Source organism: Lathyrus oleraceus, chromosome 5, assembly GCF_024323335.1.
Source record: "Lathyrus oleraceus cultivar Zhongwan6 chromosome 5, CAAS_Psat_ZW6_1.0, whole genome shotgun sequence".
NCBI classification, from domain to species: Eukaryota; Viridiplantae; Streptophyta; class Magnoliopsida; order Fabales; family Fabaceae; genus Lathyrus; species Lathyrus oleraceus.
In genome coordinates this window covers 539,500,252-539,524,704 of record NC_066583.1, presented here as the reverse complement: position 1 = coordinate 539,524,704, position 24,453 = coordinate 539,500,252, and the positions used below count along the sequence as shown (strand labels likewise).

General features: G+C 39.3%; 1 protein-coding gene across 1 annotated transcript in view; it reads left to right on the top strand.

The window, feature by feature from the left end:
• Positions 1-24,453, top strand: part of LOC127081940 (uncharacterized) — a 35,962-nt gene that overhangs the window by 2,110 nt on the left and 9,399 nt on the right. The window contains exon 2 of the mRNA XM_051022167.1: positions 22,574-23,394. Coding sequence (XP_050878124.1) covers positions 22,574-23,394 — 821 coding nt within the window. The remainder of the gene's footprint in view (positions 1-22,573; positions 23,395-24,453) is intronic.

The following is a 24,453-nucleotide window of genomic DNA, read 5'->3' as shown; positions in this document are numbered from 1 at the left end:
CTACCACAAAGATAACTCAAACCTAATAGCTAAAGGTTATGAAAAAAGTTTGATTAAGAAAGTGGCCATTGAAACCACAAAAGTATTTGAATGGGTTATATTTACCAATTAGAAGTATATACAAAAATGGTCATAGTTGACTTAAAGGTTCAATTCAACAAGTGTTATGAAGAGGAAGTTTGAAAATCAAAAGCATAAGGCTTAAGTTTCTAATGTTGAAAACAAAAGTCAAGTGTTTGCACAATGAGGTTTTGGCTTGGGTTAGAGTGGAGAGAAGAAGAAGAATGGCTAAGTCCTAAGCAAAACAAAAAGGGTAAAGGGAAAGAAATGAACCACACTAGGAGTTCCTCTCTTGAGATCATATTGATGATCCAAGTAGCTCCCATCCTTTGGAATAAAGCAATCACAAGCAAATATTTCAAGCAATCAAACACACAGATCATGCTTCTAAGAATCCTCCAATGGCTTTTGTATCTTTCACTTTGGATGCTCATGGTAATGGTTCCTCAAAGTGACTCAAGGTTGGAATCCCCTAGCACAAGAAAAACACATCAAAAAGTTCTATAAACAATCAAAGAATGGACAAGAGGGAGTTTAAAATATGGTCCTTTCAATTCATCTTCAAAAGCTTTAAGAATTCTAAAGGCAGGAGGCCTAGTTGCTCTTCAAACTCCATTTTCTTGGGTATGGTTCCTAAATTCTAAGTCCTTATTGTTCAATTCTTGGCATTTGGTTCACAATCAAACAGACAAAAACAAGCACAAAAGTTTATACACAATTATGTACCGAAGTGGGCAAAAGGCAAATGGCATTAACATAAACATGTGCTCCAATGAGCAAAGGAAAAAGCAAATGAATAATATGTGCAAGAATAATAAATTGCAAGAAAGTAAAGTGCATAAAATAAATGTTAATTGTTAGTGGTTATTAGTTAGTGTGCCTCAAGGCAAATTTAGCGCTATGTTAAGTAATCGTAATTGGACTTATGTAGAAGTCACAACTATCTGAGGCCGGTCAATAATAATATAGGCAACAAACACAAGTTAGGAGTCTTGATTAGTGAACCAAGTCCTAACAACTTGCCATGCCAAAAAGAAAATGAGAATTGATCTTGTATTGGTTTAAGCCTTTTGCATGATTTAGGAAACAACCTATCCTTAATGCAAAGCCATTCACTTGATCAATTGATCAAGATGAATTAGATTTGGATCAAGGAATATTAAATCTCCCTAATCAATGCTAACTTATCAACCTTCAACTCATTGATCAAAAGGAAAAAAGAAGAAGAAGGAGGAAATGAATAAGAGAAATGAAATGGCAAAATTAAAGTGCATTAAATGAAATAACATGTACCAATCCTCATTTGTTGACTAATGACATTGAAAGTCAAAGTCAAACAATCAAAAACAGAAGTGAGATGAAGATTGGAAGTCAAGAAATGAACAAACTATTTTTGGCATTTTTTAATATTTAAAATAAACTTGAAATAAAAATAAATGGAAAGGTCAAACTTCAAAATTACTTCAAATTAACCTTGGAAGGTCCAAGTAATTTATCCCAAGCTCAACAAGGTCAAACAAAGTTTGACAAAAATTTTCAGCATTTTTAAAAGTCAGAAACTATTTTTAATCAATTAAAAATGAATAAAAATAACCTAATTGAACTAAAATCTCAAATAAATCTCAAATCAATTTTAAAATTGATGAGAATATTTTTCATAGATCCATCATCATCCAAATAGGTTAGGAAAATATTTTTGTATTTTTTAAATATCAAAAACTAATTAAAATGAATTAAAAATAACCAGAAAAGAGAAAATTCACAAAAAATATCAAATGATGAAATAAAAAATATTAAAAATCTAAAAGAGAAACTAGAAATTATATGGAGACTAATGCAATTGGTCCCATAATTTTTGGATAAAAAATGAAAGAGATATTGATTTTTGAAATAAAATGGAATTTAAGAAAATAAAATGGAATTAAAACAGAAAATAGAAAATGTAAAAAAACGAGAGCCCTTGGATCTGAGCTCATTAATTGAGCTGGCAGATCCAAGGATCCAAAGGCGCACGCTCATGGAACACCAAAGTCAATGCAATCATTTGGGGAAAAAATAGAAGTCATAACAAGCAAGGGTCCAGATTGAATCTGGAAATTAGATCACACGGCCAGGATTCAAACTGGAGATGATGAAGCCACCGGAGCCACCGTCTTCTCCGATGAGCCTCAGGATTCCGGCCAGAGTTGCAGAAATTCAAACCTTAACCAAATCGTGCGATCTATACATCATTAGAAAGCTGGGATGATGAACATCATCCCTGTACCATCCATTTTCCCTCTAGATCTCCATAGTGTGAGAAATCAGAGATGGAAAAATCTGGTGTTCATCATGAACTCAATGAATTTAAAAAATTAAAAGCATAAACATGATGCCTCTATTGAGAGGACTTCATCCAACACAAAATCTAAGCCAATAGGTCAATGGATTAGGAGAATCGAAGAAAATACCAGTTGGAATGTAAGCTTGAGTTCTGGTGATTTGAACACGAAACCTTGCTTGCTTTGCCAAAACAGAAGTTTAATGAGATGTATGATGAAGGTTTAGAAGCATTAGATCTAAGAATTGAACCAGATGAAGTTGAGTTGCAGATCTGAAAAAAATGAGAAAAGTGAACCTGCTTTTTTACTGATGGCTATGGAAAGAATTCTGCAGCATTTCAGGTTGAATTAGGCGTGTGAAATGAGTGGAATGGAGTCTCTATTTATAGAGGAAGTGGCAAGGAGAGTGTGAGCAATCCGTGTGCATGGCATGTGAAGCTTCATTGCATGGGCTTGCATGATCATGCACAAGGCCCAAAAACAATGCCAAATGAGTTCTGAACACCAGCCAGATGGAATTGGACGTGTGACTTGCAAGGCAATTGTTTATGCACCAAGATTTCAAGTGAATTCTTCATTTGTACCTAAATATTCATCTCTTCGAAAGTCCCAATGGAAAAATCCAAACATGATCATGTGAGTAATGGTTGGAAAGGTTTTGATGTAAGGAACAATTGTTATGTTGGGAAAAAATCCATTTGGAATGTGGAAATTTATGAAATTTGAGTTTAAAGTGTGATGTGCAAAACATGTCAATGCAAGGTTTCTAAAATTGGCTAGTTTTCAAGCCCCTCTATTTTGATGATGCAAGCTTCAAATGGAAAAGTCTCCAACATCAAAGTTGTAGATCTTTTCAAGAAAATTAAAATTGACTTAAATTGTGTATCATTTGGAGTTTTTATGAAGAAGTTATGGGCACTTGAAGTTGGATTTTTTTTGCCTTTTAATGCATTTGGTCAAAAAGGACCTATAATGTCTTGCATTATCACATGTATTTCCTTTGAGATTTTGAAATTTTGTTCAACATAACATTTGAAGTAGACATCTTAATATTTCCAATGCATTTGATCCCACATCAAAATAATAAAAAATGAATGAGTTATGTTCTTGGGAAGTTGACCCAAAATTAGGGTTTCAGTCAAAATGACCTATAATGTATTGGAATGGAAGATGGTCTTCCAAGCTTCAAATCAATTTTGGATGAAAATGAAAGTTGTTTATATTGTCCTTAAGAACATTTTTTCTTTGGGAACCATCTCCATTTGACCAACACATCAAAAGTTAGGTCTCAGTGCATTTCAAAATAGTCAGATGAATTGACTGATCAACTTCTCAAGTCTACAACCCATATCTTGATGAATTGATGATTGAGGTCACTCAAATAAGTTCAAATATGCATGAAATGATGAATTAAAGAGCTTACCTTGATTGTATTTTACCATGGGCTGAGGTTGCTTCATGAGCAAGGCATTGTGGTGCACAGATGAATTAGGGCTTCTCTGGGGAACAAACCTCAAATCCTTTGACTTGCTTTGATCAAAAATAATGAATTGAGATACTAGGGAGGCATATTTGATGGATGAGAGCTTTGGGAACCATTACCATGCTTGCTTTCATCTTCTCTTGGCCATGTCATTGCATCAAGGACCTCCTAGAAGCTTTTGACCTTGTGATTGCTCAAGCTACAAACAAAAGATGTTAGTGACATATTTTTGTGCTTTTGGTTAGTAAAAAAATGAGAAAAGCAATGATATATAATTCAAGCATGCTTGGTGATCTCAAACCACTCACAAAGAGTCCCACCCAAAGGCAAGGGGAACCAAGATGCTAATGATCCTTGAGGCTATGCAAATGCAATGTTATGATGCCATGAGGGATCTTAGGGACAAAATTGGGGTCTTACAGATGCCCCTATTTAAGGTCATTCTAGCCGGAGAAGTGAAGGTTAAAATCTTCGTCTCGACGAGGTAGAATTGGCTTAAATAATAACAAAGAGATGAATTTTGGTCCCTAAGAGACCTCATGATGCAAATGTATGTATGTGAAAGGGTAACATTCTGTGGAGATATGTGTCCACAAAGAAGAAAAGAAATTAGGAGACACTGACAATCCCTATGAGTAATTCACTCCATGGGACAGAGACTCTGGGACTCTCATGGGGATAGAAAAGGGATAAAAACGCGTGAGCAGGTCACGACTCAAAACTTAGGGAGCAGAATTCCAAAAGGAATAAATCCATTGGAAAGACCCGAGCTGACTCAAAGACGCATGTATTGGGGAATATGCCAATACATCAGAAATTATCCATAACGGATACTTCGGATAAAAATCCGGACTCCAGATGGGGACAATCCACTAAGGGACTGCGCTGGGGAAAACCCAAACAAAACTCCTCTAGGGAAATAGCAGGATGAGGTATTACCGGTTACTGGGTAATAAGCTCAAAGAGACATGTGATCTGAACACCGGTATAAGGGCAAGAGATACAACATGCTTGGGAAGAAATGAATATCTAAGACCGGTATAAGGGTGAGAGATATCAAAACTTCAAAACATCTGAGGAAGACCTAAAAGGTATATTTCAACTCAGGGATTCTGACTCCGCAGGGGACAAAAAGTCATAATGGGGAGCAGAAAGGAAGGAACACCAGGGATACCGGTTACTGGGCATATAATAGGTGACCAACCAAGGAGTGAATTGGGGAATATTTCCAAGACACTCATCATCCAAAAGAGGGCTAAAAGCAAACTCAATGATAGGATGGATATTCGGTTCCGCAAAGGGGATACGAATCTTACTCGACTGGGGAAGAACAAAAGACTTCGACCAAAGAGCACATGATACATTATCTATTACCGTCAGAATGTAGATAATATACTCGCATGGAAGATTATCCACAACCGGTTACTGGGTTAATAAAGGATACATCGACCAAAAAGAAAAGGCATCAGGATACCAAAACTAGGTATATAATGATGACCAATTCACGAGAGAAACAATTATTTACCAACAACAACAAGGTAAACGAGAGATGACTTGCTGGGGATAAATTGCATAATTAGGGAAATTATCCAGGCAAATGAGGGTATATCATCACCGAATATTGGATGAAGATAACCGTCAAGGAAGGGATTACACCTACCGGATACTGGGTAGGAGACCACGGGAAAAGTAACCGTCATTGATTACGATGAACAAAAAGGTTAACTCTGCAGGAGAAAGAAAAAGATAGGGTTTACAACTACCGGTATAAGGGTAGAAAACCACAAACTCCGCCGGGGATAATAATTACTAATTATTGAGCAATTATTCATTTACCACGGGGAAACAGGAAAAGAGTCTCAAGAGACCGATCTAGGATCGAACCAGATAGGCACACCAAATCAAGACTTGCCCCGGTGAGGATATAACTCAATGGGGAAAACCATCCCAATACATGTGTTGGGAAGGAACAAAAACAATCAACATCCACGAGGATATATCTCGGTGGGGAATATGGAAGAAAGGATAGACGCTTTCTGCCTATGTGGCTGACCCTATATGGAAAGATCAGACACACACATCTGCTTGGGGAGATATACATCACTAAAGAGCAGAAGACAACAAACAACGATATATGGCAACAAATGCAACATGAATATCTGAATGTTATAATTATGCATGTATATGCGTGGTTTATGTATGATGAATGCTGACAAACAGACATATCTAACACAAACAGGTCCAGGAATCAACCACATGGTACTACATCTCAAGAGAGAAAACCAAGTCCACTAAGGACAACTGTTACTGAAAATCTCTGCAGAGGGACGAACATCAGTCATTCCAGTTGGGGACGAGAATTATCACAGATAAAGTCCACCACACCAACAACTCTATTGGGGAATTTATCCGAGGAGATAAAGGAAATCTGGGGACCAACCACCAAATACCGAACCTTCCAAAGAGAACACATCTGTTGAGGAAGGGAAAGTCGTTACCCTGCTGAAGGGAAGAGAGGTGAATCTCAACAAGCACTCCACTGGGTGGGATAAACCACAACAAAATTCGGGAGGAAGAGGATGCAGTCATGTCAGGCATGTGAACAAATGTCTTACCCTGTTGGAGATCATACCATTCTTGGGAGAGCACTAAGGATCTCCTAAGCATCATTTCGTCATTGTGAATGTTCACTTTGTTTACAAACAAGTTATGAAAAAATTGATTGTTTAAAACAATGATATTTTCTCGATCAAAACATGCAAAACATTTGTTGAATAGAAACAAATAAGAGTGCAAATAATTGGATAAAAGGCTCAAATTTCTTTGATAGAGTGGTAGTCTGCAAACGGCAAGACTCCATAGATATTTACAAATTTGAAATCGGTGATATATATTGGAAAAGGGCTACATTGAACATAATGACCATTTCTCCACCAATTCTGAATCTGATGTATTTGAAGCTTTGGTTGGTGATGAATGAACAAGAATCTCTGACGGATGACAGTCGTAGAACAAAAGTCTTGTCAAGATGCAGTTACTTGCCAGATCCCTAATTTTTGCCTAGATTGCCCCAGGATGGGGTGCTCAATCTAGCGGGATACATATATTATTTTTTTATGTCTCTAACTTTTTCCTGGATCGCCCTTTCTGGTTTTCAATCCACCGAGACGCTCATTTTTGCCTAAGCCGCCCTTTCGGGTTTTCAACTTAGCGAGCTATTCTGTTTTTATTTTTAGGCGAAGTATTTCTTGACTGCATCTGAATTCACAGGACGAGTGAAATCCTCTCCATCCATAGTTGTAAGTATCAAAGCACCGCCTGAAAAGGCTCTCTTGACAACATATGGACCTTCATAGTTTGGAGTCCACTTGCCCCTGGAATCGGGCGCGAAAGACAAGACATTCTTGAGCACAAGGTCGCCTTCTCGGAACATACGAGGCTTGACCTTCTTATCAAAAGCTTTCTTCATTCTCTGTTGATATAACTGACCATGGCACATGGCAGTCAATCTCTTCTCTTCAATCAGATTCAGCTAGTCATAACGACTCTGAACCCATTCAGCATCAGTCAACTTGGCTTCCATCAAGACTCTCATTGATGGGATTTCCACCTCTACTGGGAGTACAACCTCCATGCCATAAACAAGAGAGAAAGGGGTTGCCCCTGTTGAAGTGCGGACGGATGTACGATATCCATGCAAAGCAAATGGAAGCATCTCATGCCAATCTTTGTACGTAACAACCATCTTCTGGATAATCTTCTTGATATTCTTATTAGCAGCTTCAACAGCCCCATTCATTTTGGGTCTGTAAGGAGAAGAATTATGATGTGCTATCTTGAACTCACTACACAGCTCTTTCATCATCTTGTTATTCAAGTTAGATCCATTATCAGTAATGATCTTATCTGGCACACCATAGCGGCATATGAGTTGATTCTTGATAAACTTCACTACCACCTGTCTGGTCACATTTGCATATGACGCCGCTTCAACCCATTTGGTGAAGTAATCAATTGCTACGAGAATAAATCTGTGTCCATTGGACGCTTTCGGCTCTATCATGCCAATCATGTCAATTCCCCACATGGAGAAAGGCCACGGTGATGAAATCACATTCAGAAGTGTCGGGGGAATATGAATCTTATCCGCATAAATCTGACACTTATGGCATTTCTTCACATACTTGCAGCAGTCAGACTCCATTGTCAGCCAATAGTAGCCTGCTCTCAACATTTTTCTAGCCATGGCATGCCCATTGGAATGGGTACCAAATGAACCCTCATGGACCTCAGTCATTAATAGGTCTGCTTCGTGACTATCCACGCATCTGAGCAGAACCATGTCAAAATTTCTCTTGTAAAGCACATCGCCATTGAGGTAGAAATTGCCTGACAATCTCCTCAAAGTCTTCCTATCTTTCACAGATGCCCCAGGAGGGTAAGTCTGGCTCTGAAGGAAACATTTGATATCATAATACCATGGCTTATCATCTTTTACTTCTTCAACTGCAAACACATGAGCTGGTCTGTCCAAGCGCATCACCGTGATATTGGGGACTTCGTTCCAAAGTTTAACCATAATCATTGAAGATAGTGTAGCAAGAGCATCTGCCATCCGATTCTCATCTCGAGGAATATGATGGAAGTCAACCTCAGTAAAGAATGTTGAAATCCTCCTTGCATAATCCCTATAGGGAATAAGACCAGGCTGATTCGTTTCCCATTCACCCTTAATCTGATTAACAACGAGGGCCGAATCACCATAAACATCAAGATGCTTGATCCTTAAATCAATGCACTCTTCCAATCCCATAATACAGGCCTCATACTCAGCCATATTATTCGTGCATTTGAAAGTTAGTCTTGCTGTAAAAGGAATATATGTGCCCTGAGGAGTAATGATTACTGCCCCAATACCATTTCCATATTGATTTACAGCACCATCAAATACCATACTCCATCTGGAACCAGGCTCTGGCCCTTCATCGAGTGTAGGTTCATCGCAATCTTTCATTTTCAAATACAGGATCTCCTCATCTGGGAAGTCATACTAAACTGACTGATAGTCCTTGATCGGTTGATGCGCCAAGTGGTCAGCCAAGATACTACCTTTAATAGCTTTCTGAGCTCGATACTCAATATCATACTCAGACAACAACATTTGCCAACGGGCAATCCTCCCAGTTAAAGCAGGCTTCTCAAATATGTATTTGATTGGATCTATTCTGGATATCAACCAAGTTGTATGATTCAACATGTATTGGCGCAAGCGCTTAGCAGCCCAAGCCAAAGCACAACATGTTTTCTCAAGCATTGAGTATCAAGACTCACAATCAGTGAACTTCTTACTTAGGTAATAGATAGCATACTCTTTCTTCCCTGATTCGTCTTGCTGACCCAGGACACAACCCATTGAATGTTCAAGAACAGTCAGATACATAATCAATGGTCTCCCTTCCACAGGCGGAGACAGAATCGGAGGCTCGGACAGATACTCTTTAATACTATCAAAGGCTCGGACAGATACTCTTTAATACTATCAAAGGCTTTCTGGCAATCCTCGGTCCAATCATGAGACTGATCTTTCCGGAGGAGCTTGAATATTGGCACACATGTGGCTGTCATGTGGGATATGAATCTGGAAATGTAATTCAAGCGGCCAAGAAAACCCCGGACTTGCTTCTCAGTTTTGGGCGCAGGCATCTCTTGTATTGCTTTGACCTTTGCAGGATTAACCTCAATACCTCTTTCACTGACGATAAAGCCCAATAACTTGCCGGAACGGACTCCAAATGTACACTTGTTGGGATTCAGACGAAGCTTATACTTCCTCAAACGCTGAAAAAGCTTCAACAGGTGCTCTACATGTTCAACTTCCGTTCTTGACTTAGCAATCATATCATCAACATATATCTCAATCTCCTTATGCATCATATCATGGAACAAGGTAGTCATAGCTCGTTGATACGTGGCTCCGGCGTTCTTCAAACCGAAGGGCATCACTCGATAACAGAATGTTCCCCAAGGTGTGATGAATGTTGTCTTCTCCATATCCTCGGGTGCCATTTTAATCTGATTATATCCGGAAAATCCGTCCATAAATGAGAAGACTTTGAATTTAGCTGTATTGTCTACCAACATATCAATATGTGGTAGAGGGAAATCATCTTTCGGACTAGCTTTATTCAAGTCTCTATAGTCCACACACATCCGGACTTTTCCATCTTTCTTAGGCACGGGCACAATATTGGCCACCCATTGAGGATATGTAGAAGTCACCAGAAACCCTGCATCAATTTGCTTATGAACTTCCTTTTTGATCTTCACTGCCATATCAGGATGGGTTCTTCTGAGCTTCTGCTTCACAGGCACACACTCAGGCTTTAAGGGTAGGAAATGTTGCACAATATCAGTATCTAGACCAGGCATGTCTTCATATGACCAGGTGAAGACATCAACATATTCTCGTAGCAACTCAATCAACCCCTTCTTAACAGATTCCTCCAGAAGTGCCCCAATCTTTACCTCTCGCACACAATCTTCAGACCCCAAGTTGATTGTTTCCATATTCTCAAGATGCGGCTGAATGATCTTCTCTTCTTGCTCAAGTAGACGGGTAATCTCATCAGGAATCTCTTCAACATCATCTTCCTCTGCCTCAAATACAGGGAATTCAAAATTGGGAGACAGCGTTGGGTCATTATGTTCAATGGGTCTAGAAATCAACCTGCATAATGATTTTGGATATGAAAAGCTTTAGAATTCAAACAAGGCAAATCATCATTCAGATGAAAAGATTGCTTTTATTCTATTTTTTAGGGTTTTATGCGATCACCAATTTCATGCAAAAAGCAAAAAGGGAAAAGAATTGGAAAAACAAACATTTAACATGAATTTATTGAATGAAAATATCATTGTATTTATGCGCCAACAATGTCATCACTCCTCCTTTTGGCATGGGAGAAGGGTTTTTAAACAAAGTGATCATTATGTTGACTTGTGAATAACTGTAGGAATATCCACAGCGACCCAATTGTTGCAGATTCCTCCAGGGATGATGAAATTGCCCGAATCCTCTGCATCCTCTTCCAAGACAGCAGCAGCTTCTTCATCTTGACCAGTATGGATGAAACCTCCACTCTTGAATAACCCTTGCGCGTTGAAGACCCCATAAAAAAATCCTATGCCAGCCCGGGACTTGTTGTCTTCTAACTCGATCATTTTTCCTAAACCAGCAGTTGCACCACGTTCAATGGCCAACTTGGCATCTTTATAGGAAGCAAATGAAGGAGCTCTCTTCTCAATAGGCTCAGCTATAGATAAAGCTTGGGACGGGGTTCCAACTTCATCCTCAGCATCTATATATGAGAAAGAAGACAAGTGGCTAACCAGGAGAGCCTTTTGTCCCCCTACCACCACCAGCTTCTTGTTTTTCACAAATTTCAGTTTCTGGTGTAGGGTGGATGTCACGGCGCCTGCCTCGTGAATCCATGGTTTTCCTAAGAGACAGCTATACGATGGGTGAATATCCATAACCTGGAAGGTAACCTGGAAATCACCTGGTTCAATCTTGATTGGGAGATCAACTTCCCCAATCACAGTTTTACGCGACCCATCGAAGGCCTTCACAACTACTCCACTCTGCCTCATAGGAGGCCCTTGATATGACAGTTTCGAGAGAGTGGATTTTGGAAATACATTCAAGGATGACCCAGTGTCCACCAGCACATTGGACATGGCGTCATCTTTGCAGTTCATAGAAATGTGCAAAGCCAAGTTGTGGTCTCTTCCCTCCTTAGGGAGATCAGAGTCACAGAAACTCAAATTGTTACAAGCAGTAATGTTTGCAACAATACTATCAAATTGCTCTATAGTGACATCGTGATCCACATATGCCACATCCAAAACCTTCTGCAGAGCCTCTCGGTGTGGTTCTGAATTTAAGAGTAATGATAACACAAATATTTTGGATGGCGTTTGTAGAAGCTGGTCTACAACATTGTACTCGCTCCTTTTGATGAGCCTTAGCATCTCATCACAATATTCTTTCTCATTGCCACTAGGGCCAACAGAAGTAGGAGTTTTCAGTACAGAGGAGGGTTTAACAGCAAGTGCCGGATTCGGAGGGCTCACAACATTCCCAACCGGGCGTTCAACAAAATCAACATTAGCTTGAGGCTTCGGTGGTGCTGAAAACACACGACCACTACGGGTCAAACCACTTACGTCAGCAATATTCACAACATAAGAATAAGGCAAGGACACTTCTTTCCCATTTTCCACTGCTACAACATTGTAGCGATAGGGAACTGCCTTTTCGGAAGAATAAGGCACTGGACCGGCAGGTTTAATGATAAGAGTTGGAGAAACCTTTTGCTTGCTACCATCGTACTTGATGATAACAGGCTCGGGTATCCGAAACACTGGGGAAATTACGTTGACCTCAGGCTCATCTTCGTCAACATTCCTATTCTGAAGGATCTCAATAACTCCCTCATCTAGCATTTCCTGAATATCCTTGCGCACCTGGCGACAACCCATTCGGTTAACAGAGCAGACTCGACATCTATCATGATCGTGCTCATAATGGCTGAAATCACACAGCAAACGATGCATTTCAACTAGAGACTGTCTAATATGACTGACATATTTGACTTTGTACCTGCCAGGGCAACCCTGGACCATGTTGACAGATTTCCCATGCTCGGGCAATGGGTTCTTCTTCACATTAGGACCTACGTCCTTAAAACACAGAATACCACACCTTACAAGGTCTTGAACCTTCGTCTTCAAAGGGTAGAAATTCTCCACATCATGACCGGGAGCACCAGAATGATAGACACAATGCAACTCGGGCTTATACCACCATTGGGGGTTAGCAGGTATAGCCGGTGGGTCTCTCGGAGTAATCAACTTCCTCTCTATCAAAGAGGGATATAATTCTGTGTACGTCATTGGAATAGGATCAAAGGTGACTCTTTTCCTCTCGTAACTCGTGCTGGTTTGATTACTGTTATTGCGAGCCTGGTAGGCCTGTTGCTGCGGACGATGCTGTTGTTGTTGATATTGCTGATGTGGTTGCTGATTGTTGTTGTGATGCTGATACTGTTGATTGTCTCTAAAGACAGGTGCTATATGAGCCACCTGGTGCTGGTTACTGGCGGGACGCACAATCTTCCTCCTCACCAAGGGTCTTCTAGGTTTTACATGGGAGGTCACAGCATGTGCCTCTCCATCTTTCTTCTTTGCAAACGCCCCATAACGTTTGGCAGAAGAGCCTTCATCTCTGGTTAGCCATCCTTCACGGACCCCTTCTTCTAGACGCATCCCCATATTCACCATCTCGGTGAAGTCAGAAGGAGCGCTAGCAATCATCTGCTAATAATAAAAAGAACTTAAGGTCTTCAAAAAGATCTTGGTCATTTCTTTCTCTTCTAGCGGAGGCACGATCTGTGCTGCCACCTCTCGCCACCTCTGGGCATATTCTTTAAACGTTTCTTTGTCCTTCTGCGACATGGCTCTCAATTGATCCCTATCGGGAGCCATATCCACGTTGTACTTGTATTGCTTGACGAAGGCCTCGCCAAAGTCATTGAAGGATCGGATGTTCGCACTGTCTAACCCCATATACCAACGCAGAGCGACACCTAACAGACTGTCCTGAAAATAGTGGATAAGCAGTTGGTCATTATCAGTCTGAGTTGACATCTTCCTGGGATACATGACCAGGTGGCTTTAGAGGACAAGTGTTTCCCTTGGACTTTTCAAAGTCAGGGACCTTGAATTTCACAGGAATCTTCACGTTGGGAACCAAGCAGAGTTCGGCAGCAGACTTGCCAAAAAGATCCTTTCCTCTAAGAGTCTTCAATTCCTTGCGAAGCTCAAGAAATTGGTCATTCATAGCATCCATTTTCTCATAAACATCTGGGCCCTCAGATGACTCAGAATTATAGATGGTGTCGTCTACCCTAGGCATAGTATGCACGACAGGAGGAGGAACAACAAGGACCGGGCTAGATGCCGACATAGAAGCAAAAGTTGGAGCAGGACCCTCGGGCATGAAATGGGGAGGCATCCCCCACGGAAACCCGGTTGGCATGGCTGTTGGAGCAAAATATGCACTGGCTACAGGCACAGTAGAGGAGATGATCTCAGAGATAACTGTCCTCTGGGAAGGAGTTGAAGGTGTCGGAGAAGACTGGCTCTGGGCAGCCATGAATGACTCCATCAGGACAGTCAATCTGGCCACTTCCTCCTTGAGTTCTCTGTTCTCTTGCTCTAGATGATCCATCAGTCTTGCAGTGTTGGCTCTAGTGTAGTACCGGTGAGTCAGCTTGTCTTCAAAATAAATGAAGAGCACAGAGTTAGACCATAGGACAAGAGACCGGAAACCAAAACCTGCTTATGCACATGATGCATGCAATGCTTGTGCACATGATTTGTTTTTTTTATTTCAAAGGAACTTTAGAGTTTTATTTGCAAATTTTGGAAACATTAAACATTTTATCACATATGGAAATATCTCATCAAATAATATCAGGGAAAAGAAGTACAACATCGCCAATCATATACAAGAGAAAAGGAAAATAATCATCTTATGGATCCCTAGAAACAATCATCTAAAGCTCGGGACACAGGAAGATAAGATGCACGAAGCCTCTTCACCTCCCTCTCGTAGGCTGCTTCCATATCTGCCTTCTCTTTGGCGAGTCGATCGTACTTCCTCTTCCAGAACCGGGAAGACTGAGGAAGTAGAGAAGTCCATGCATCATCAGGATCATCAATGACCTGATGCTCGAGAAACTCTATCAAAGCATCCTTCTCCTTAATCTGCTGAAGAAACTCTTCACGTTCACGGATCCAGGCACGTGAACGGTCTTCATCTCTCAACCCCTCTACTCCTTGATTAGGGAGGGTTGAATGCCCAGCCATAATCATAGGTGTAGGTCTCGAATACTCGTAAGGCATGAGATACTCAAACGCTCTCTTCCTTACCCAAGCAGTATAAGGCTCCACAACAATGCAATTTTTCGGACCCGACTCCTTCCTTCCTTTCCTATGAATCTTGCGCCAAGCGCGGACCATCCTAGCTTTCAAGTCTTGGGGATCTTTACCCTCCTAAAAGAACACACCCTCTAACAAAATGTTATTAGGTTTATCCTTTAGGGGGAACCCAAACTGATGACGTGCCAAAGCAGGGTTGTAGTTAATCCCACCACATGTACCAAGAAGAGGCACATTGGAGAATTCACCACAAGAGTCAATAATTTGCACACCATCATACGCACGGTTGTACCAGGAGATATCATCATTAGTGAGAGACATAAGTCTCGTGGACCATCGTAGACATCCCTTGTTCTCCTTGAAAGCGACCGTCTGAGGTAAGTGAGAAATAAACCACTTATACAACAGAGGCAAACAACACACAATGGCGCCACCACCCTTTGCATTCCTCATATGCAAAGAGAAATAGGTATCACCCAACAGAGTCGGAACGAGATTAAGAGTAGAGAAGATCCTCATAGTGTTCACATCCACAAACTTGTCGATGTTGGGGAACAATACCAACCCATAGATGAGAATTACAAATATGGCTTCAAAGGCATCCTCACTCATGGCCTTCCCATACATAGTAGCTTGAGCAATGAGGAACTCAGAAGGGAGACCTTGAATTCCACCTTTGGTAGTCATATGAGCACCAACCAGAGATTCATCTATGTGCAACATGTCTGTTATCTCTTGTGAAGTAGGAATACTCTCCAAGCCACTGAACGACAACTGATCCAGGATAGGTATACCCACAAGATAAGCATACTCCTCAAGTGTGGGCAAAAGCTGGAAATCCGGAAACGTGAAGCAACGGTACAGGGGATCATAAAACTGCACCAACACACTCATCAATCCTTCATCCACCTGAGTAGTCAGAAGAGGAAGAAGCTTCCCAAAACGAGCTTTGAAACCCAAGGGATCTAGTACATAGGATGTCAGATTCCTTAACTCTTTCAGATCTGGTTGTATGAAACTGTACTTCTTTGTGTTCCTTCTTTGTCTTTCCATGTCTGAAAATTTGCAAATAGACCTCTTAAGTTCCTTGAAAAATTTCTTATTATTTTGATGATATGGATGCAAATGAGTGCATGAATGCATGAATGCAACAATCACACTCAAGGATCAAGCAAAGCACACCAAACAAAGGTCATGGGATGGATCATATTATCCTTAATATCAATCATCCATTTTGGTGGATTATGGTTTACACCTTATCAACACCCAAGTTCCATTGATATTAAGGATACATGAACGGATCAACCATGAATCAAAGGTTTGTTGCAAGTCACGAGCATGGAGCCTTGGTTAAGAACCACCCAAAGGGAGTGTACTAGGGTTTAAACCTGCCAAACATGTTCTACAAGAGGTTCCCATAGTCATCATCCCATCTTTTGGATATTATCGGAGAAACGACTACTCGTATTCAAAAAATATTCTAAAGAGAGACTCTTATGAGTGTAGTATCGCGTAACATCGTATCAAATCTTACATTTGAACGACTTTCACACTACATCCTAAGAATAGGCCAAGATGGGCTTGGTAAACTAAGGTCCTTGGCTTCTAAGGTCTATATTGGAAAGAGTAATGTCTAACCACAACTACTTGTGTGACATTATTGATCCCAACATGACCTCCACCAAGTGAATGGGCTTGCAAGTCAACTTGCTAAGGAATAACTCCACACAAGTTAACAAGACTATGCCATTCTCCTATCCTAAGTGCACTCGAGTTCGGGTATAGAACTCATCTCACAAAGATCACCAAGCACACAAGGAATTAATATCAAGCAAATCAATCATTACACACAATACAGTAATCCCAAATTGCACAAAAATATATCACAAAACAATACAATACAACAAATATGAAAAGTAGGTAAAACCCACTAGGCAAACGTAATCTCCCCAGTGGAGTCGCCACTTTTCTGTAGCGGGGTATTCGTTACCATTAGAGATATTGACTAAATCCAAGGTAAATCATACAAGTCGAGTCGCCACCGCACTTCTATTTATCCAAAGGAATGATTAGAAAGCGAACAAAAACCTAAAAGTTTTAACAAAAACTAGTAAAAGAAACAGAGATCTGGGTAAGGGGGTTGGTTATGCAATGGGAAGGTGTTAGGCACCCAAAACATCCTAGGTACTCCTAGGGAGCCCTTTTCATGCTTGTTGTAAGGTTGGTATTTTGTGAAAATTTTATTTGTGCAAACATGATTGAAGGGATGAGAAAAGAATATACAAGTTTATTTACATTTTGTGTTTGAATGGATGAACCCATTGCCTACGTACCATCTTAAAAAGATTAGGATCAAAACCTCGTAGTTCGGGGTAAAAATCTCAAAATGAGTGAGTGAATTGGTTGGTCCAAAAGCCTTAAGGTCTTTTGTTATCAAAGGGAGAAAACTCAACCTAAAACCACAAATCCACCATGTCAGGATAACTTCAACATGCTAGTGAGGGGTTAACCCTATAATAAGCATGGAAGGCTCATTGTCCATCACTAAGGATGAAGGTGAGTATTACATCTACCACAAAGATAACTCAAACCTAATAGCTAAAGGTTATGAAAAAAAGTTTGATTAAGAAAGTGTCCATTGAAACCACAAAAGTATTTGAATGAGTTATATTTACCAATTAGAAGTATATACAAAAATGGTCATAGTTGACTTAAAGGTTCAATTCAACAAGTGTTATGAAAAGAAAGTTTGAAAATCAAAAGCATAAGGCTTAAGTTTCTAATGTTGAAAACAAAAGTCAAGTGTTTGCACAAAGAGGTTTTGGCTTGGGTTAGAGTGGAGAGAAGAAGAAGAATGGCTAAGTCCTAAGCAAAACAAAATGGGTAAAGGGAAAGAAATGAACCACACTAGGAGTTCCTCTCTTGAGATCATATTGATGATCCAAGTAGCTCCCATCCTTTGGAATAAAGCAATCACAAGCAAATATTTCAGGCAATCAAACACACAGATCATGCTTCTAAGAATCCTCCAATGGCTTTTGTATCTCTCACTTTGGATGCTCATGGTAATGGTTCCTCAAAGTGACTCAAGGTTGGAATCGCCTAGCACAAGAAAACACACATCAAAAAGTTCTATAAACAATCAAAGAATGGACAAGAGGGAGTTTAGAATATGGTCCTTTCAATTCATCTTCAAAAGCTTTAAGCATTCTAAAGGCAGGAGGCATAGTTGCTCTTTGACATTTAAGCATTCTAAAGGCATGAGGCCTAGTTGCTCTTCAAACTCCATTTGCTTGGGTATGGGTCCTAAATTCTAAGTACTTATTGTCCAATTCTAGGCATTTGGTTCACAATCAAACAGACAAACACAAGCACAAAAGTTTATACACAATTATGTACCCAAGTGGGCAAAAGGCAAATGGCATTAACATAAACATGTGCTCCAATGAGCAAAGGAAAAAGCAAATGAATAATATGTGCAAGAATAATAAATTGCAAGAAAGTAAAGTGCATAAAATAAATGTTAATTGTTAGTGGTTATTAGTTAGTGTGCCATAAGGCAAATTTAGCGCTATGTTAAGCAATCGTAATTGGACTTATGTAGAAGTCACAACTATCTGAGGCCGGTCAATAATAATATAGGCAACAAACACAAGTTAGGAGTCTTGATTAGTGAACCAAGTCCCAACAACTTGCCATGCCAAAAAGAAAATGAGAATTGATCTTGTATTGGTTTAAGCCTTTTGCATGATTTAGGAAACAACCTATCCTTAATGCAAAGCTATTCACTTGATCAATTGATCAAGATGAATTAGATTTGGACCAAGGAAGATTAAATCTCCCTAATCAATGCTAACTTATCAACCTTCAACTCATTGATCAAAAGGAAAAAAGAAGAAGAAGAAGGAGATGAATAAGAGAAATGAAATAACATGTACCAATCCTCATTTGTTGAATAATGACATTGAAAGTCAAAGTCAAACAATCAAAAACAGAAGTGAGATGAAGATTGGAAGTCAAGAAATGAACAAACTATTTTTGGCATTTTTTAATATTTAAAATAAACTTGAAATAAAAATAAATGGAAAGGTCAAACTTCAAAATTACTTCAAATTAACCTTTGAAGGTCCAAGTAATTTATCCCAAGCTCAACAAGGTCAAACAAAGTTTGACAAAAATTTTCAGCATTTTTAAAAGTCAGAAACTATTTTTAATCAATTAAAAATGAATAAAAATAACCTAATTGAACTAAAATCTCAAATAAATCTCAAATCAATTTGAAAATTGATGAGAATATTTTTCATAGATCCATCATCATCCAAATAGGTTAGGAAAATATTTTTGTATTTTTTGAATATCAAAAACTAATTAAAATGAATTAAAAATAACTAGAAAAGAGAAAATTCACAAAAAATATCAAATGATGAAATAAAAAATATTAAAAATCAAAAAGAGAAACTAGAAATTATTTGGAGACTAATGCAATTGGTCCCATAATTTTTGGATAAAAAATGAAAGAGATATTGATTTTTGAAATAAAATGGAATTTAAGAAAATAAAATGGAATTAAAACAGAAAATAGAAAATGTAAAAAAATGAGAGTCCTTGGATCTGAGCTCATTAATTGAGCTGGCAGATCCAAGGATCCAGAGGCGCACGCTCATGGAACACCAAAGTCAATGCAATCACATGGGAAAGAAATAGAAGTCATAACAAGCAAGGGTCCTGATTGAATCTGGAAATTAGATCACACGGCCAGGATTCAAACTGGAGATGATGAAGCCACCGGAGCCACCGTCTTCTCCGGTGAGCCTCAGGATTCCGGCCAGAGTTGCAGAAATTCAAACCTTAACCAAATCGTGCTATCTATACATCATTAGAAAGCTGGGATGATGTACATCATCCCTGTACCATCCATTTTCCCTCTAGATCTCCATAGTGTGAGAAATCAGAGATGGAAAAATCTGGTGTTCATCATGAACTCAATGAATTTCAAAAATTAAAAGCATAAACATGATGCCTCTATTGAGAGGACTTCAGCCAACACAAAATCTAAGCCAATAGGTCAATGGATTAGGAGAATCGAAGAAAATTCCAGTTGGAATGTAAGCTTGAGTTCTGGTGATTTGAACACGAAACCTTGCTTGCTTTGCCAAAACAGAAGTTTAATGAGATGTATGATGAAGGTTTAGAAGCATTAGATCTAAGAATTCAACCAGATGAAGTTGAATTTCAGATCTGAAAAAAATGAGAAAAGTGAACTTGCTTCTTTAGTGATGGCTATGGAAAGAATTCTGCAGCATTTCAGGTTGAATTAGGCGTGTGAAATGAGTGGAATGGAGTCTCTATTTATAGAGGAAGTGGTAAGGAGAGTGTGAGCAATCCGTGTGCATGGCATGTGAAGCTTCATTGCATGGGCTTGCATGATCATGCACAAGGCCCAAAAACAATGCCAAATGAGTTCTGAACACCAGCCAGATGGAATTGGATGTGTGACTTGCAAGGCAATTGTTTATGCACCAAGATTTCAAGTGAATTCTTCATTTGTACCTAAATATTCATCTCTTCGAAAGTCCCAATGGAAAAATCCAAACATGATCATGTGAGTAATGGTTGGAAAGGTTTTGATGTAAGGAACAATTGTTATGTTGGGCAAAAATCAATTTGGAATGTGGAAATTTATGAAATTTGAGTTTAAAGTGTGATGTGCAAAACATGTCAATGCAAGGTTTCTAAAATTGGCCAGTTTTCAAGCCCCTCTATTTTGATGATGCAAGCTTCAAATGGAAAAACCTCCAACATCAAAGTTGTAGATCTTTTCAAGAAAATTAACATTTACTTAAATTATGCATCATTTGGAGTTTTTATGAAGAATTTATGGACACTTGAAGTTGGACTTTTTTGCCTTTTAATGAATTTGGTCAAAAAGGACCTATAATGTCTTGCATTATCACATGTATTTCCTTTGAGATTTTGAAGTTTTGTTCAACATAACATTTGAAGTAGACATCTTAAGATTTCCAATGCATTTGATCCCACATCAAAATAATAAAAAATGAATGAGTTATGTTCTTCGAAAGTTGACCCAAAATTAGGGTTTCAGTCAAAATGACATATAATGTATTGGAATGGAAGATTGTCTTCCAAGCTTTAAATAAATTTTTGATGAGCATGAAAGTTGTTCATATTGTCCTTAAGAACATTTTTTCTTTTGGAACCATCTCCATTTGACCAACACATCAAAAGTTAGGTCTCAGTGCATTTCAAAATAGTCAGATGAATTAACTGATCAACTTCTCAAGTCTACAACCCATATCTTGATGAATTGATGATTGAGGTGACTCAAATAAGTTCAAATATGCATGAAATGATGAATTAAAGAGCTTCCCTTGATTGTATTTGACCATGGGCTGAGGTTGCTTCATGAGCAAGGCATTGTGGTGCACAAATGAATTAGGGCTTCTCTGGGGAACAAACCTCAAATCCTTTGACTTGCTTTGATCAAAAATAATGAATTGAGATACTAGGGAGACATATTTGATGGATGAGAGCTTTGGGAACCATTACCATGCTTGCTTTCATCTTCTCTTGGCCATGTCATTGCATCAAGGACCTCCTAGAAGCTTTTGACCTTGTGATTGCTCAAGCTACAAACAAAAGATGTTAGTGACACATTTTTGTGCTTTTGGTTAGTAAACAAAATAAGAAAAGCAATGATATATAATTCAAGCATGCTTGGTGATCTCAAACCACTCACAAAGAGTCCCACCCAAAGGCAAGGGGAACCAAGATGCTAATGATCCTTGAGGCTATGCAAATGCAATGTTATGATGCCATGAGGGATCTTAGGGACAAAATTGGGGTCTTACAGTCCCAGGAAATAATCCCCACAATATTCAATCAGAAAAAAGAACTTCACCAGAATCTAAGAGTCTGGTTGAAGATTATTCTGGGAACTATCCACCATCGTCCAACACCAAATTCATCTGACTACATAAATACAGACAAAAGCGCATCCTGTACTGCCTTCACAAAGGATTGAAGCTGAATTTGCCCTTCTTACTCTTCAAATATCTGAGTGATTCAGTCAGAGATACAAGAAATAATATGAAGCCCAAAAACTACATCCCTCTGGGGAGGCTGATCTCTGACGTCTTAATAGAAAGTGGGATGGTGGACCACCTCATCTCCATTAACATGATGGAAGATGTAACCGTGGATGTTGTCAAGCCTATGAATGCCCTAAATCTGAAGAGCATTAAGGTCATTGACAGAGTCTTAGTCAAACCAACCTTGGACACCTCCTAGGAAGCTCTGAAGGATCAGAGGAAGATACCAAATAGGCTGTATATTTTCTCCAAGATAGACCCCTTAGAGGTTATTGCTCATTACCTTCAAGATCTAACATCTCAAGGTACTAACATATTTGATTTCTCTATGGACTGGCTACCAGAATAGCCACTAAATTTCATGAAGAGGAAGAGAGAGCTCTCTGAGAAGTCAAAGAAGAAGAAGAATAATCTGAAGCTAGGAGAACCTTAGGCAACTTAGCCGCCTGTGCCTCTGAGCTCCTCTGCTCCAAGTAAGTCTTCTCCCTCTGAAGCTCATTTACCTTATGGGTCTAAGAAAATATCCTCTTCCCTACCTAAACCACCCCCTACATATTCTCCCACTGAACCAACTATTTCCATTCCATCTCCCTCAGAACCCCACAACTCTGAAACTAACACATCCTCACCCCCTCTACAAAAATTCGACCTCACAACCATAACTCTCCCCGTATCTGAGGCCCTGCTTTTCAATGAACCCATTTCACCTCTCTTATCTACTCCCTCATCTCCTCCATACTATGACCTTTCTTCTGACTCTGAACAACCAAAAGTTCCTGACCCTTCCTCTCCCACCTTGGCACAACTCCAAGCCACAACAAACTCTGAAAAGTCTACGTCTGTCCCAGAAACTTCTGAGCCTATACCATCTCCCTCCACACCTCCTTCAACAGCCTCAAAAACTCTACCATCTTTTGAACCTCCCAATGAACCCTCTGAAACCTCTCAAATTCCCTCTAAACCCATTCATCCAACCTCTGAACCTGAACCAACCTTTTCAACCCTGGAAGAGGTATTTGCTATATTCTCAGAAAGCTCAACTGCGAGGCTCAGACAACTATCTGAAGAATCCAGACTAAGTGACAATCCTTCGAAAGTAAGGACTCACTGGAATGGATTTCTCAGATGGATGACATTTGAGGTCTTTAAGCTTAAAGGAGTCTCTGAACAAGTCAGAAATGACTACATCAGAGGAGATGAAGAAAGACTAGAGGCGCGTCTAGCGCAAGAAGATGAAGAGAAGGCCAGGAAGGAAGTTGAGGAAAAAGCTGCCACTAAAGCTGCTACTGTAGAAGCTGAAGCTAAAGCTAGAGCTGACACTGAAGAAGCAACACACATAGTTGCAGAGGAGGCTACAAAGACTACTAAAGTTGCTCTGACTCGAGGTGAGTCATCTACATTTGATATTGCTTCGTTGGTACTCCAGACTCTGGAAGAACTTCAGAAGGAACAACAACTTGTGAGAGCCAGACTCGACAAGCAAGATTCAGTCAATTCCAACATTCAGAACCTTTTTGCCCATCTACTTCAGAGGATGCCTCCTCCTCCAAACCCTTAGGCACTCTTAGACTACTTTTAGCTTTGAATTTTTTCTAGTCTAAGTGTTCTTGCCTCAAAGGCTTTCTTCTTCTTTGTATTTCTCTCAACTTATCTAATGAAATTTAGTTTTGCTCTATATGTTTTTCTCTTAATTTTATGTGTTCTTTTTTAGTTTGACAAAAAAGGGGGAGAAATAAATAAACAGCCTTCAGATGAAATAAATATCTAACTCTCATAATGCACTATTTACATTCTAATATTTTAAATAAATTATGCAGTCTAAGTGTTCTTACATGATGTATCTGAATAAATATATGAGAAACAAGTTAAGCAACATAAGAAGCTCTGGTAAGAAGCTCTAAACTCTCTAAGTATCATATTTGGGGGAGCTTGCCAATCTCAGGGGGAGTCATACTGTATCTGACTCTAATATATTTTCCTCTCCATCTTGTGAAGTATCATTGTTTCATCAATAGTTTGAAGTTTTTTTCATCATAAAAAAGGGGGAGATTGTTACAACAAGATTTTGGTTATGTAATATATCTCTAAGTTTTGATGATAACAAAGAATGAAACAATTTGGTACCTTAATAAAGTTCTCTAAGTGTGAAGGACTCTAAGGTAAACTGAATCTGATGAAAAAATGTATGACATCAAACAAAGTCCAGAAAAGCTGATTCTGAAATGAAGAAATCATATCTGACGCTGAACACAAGCATGTCCAAGAGAATCACATACAAAATCCAAAGACTCTAAAGAATGTACATCTGTAGACTCTAAAGACACTCTATCTGAAGATCAGTCAAAGAACCATCTGAAGAAGACCCAACAAATAACTATCTGAAGAATACAAGATCTGTGAAAAGAATCTGAACTCCACTCGCTCTGATTCATGTCCATTAGATCATCTGACTCATCAAAATCAGAATCTTAATCAA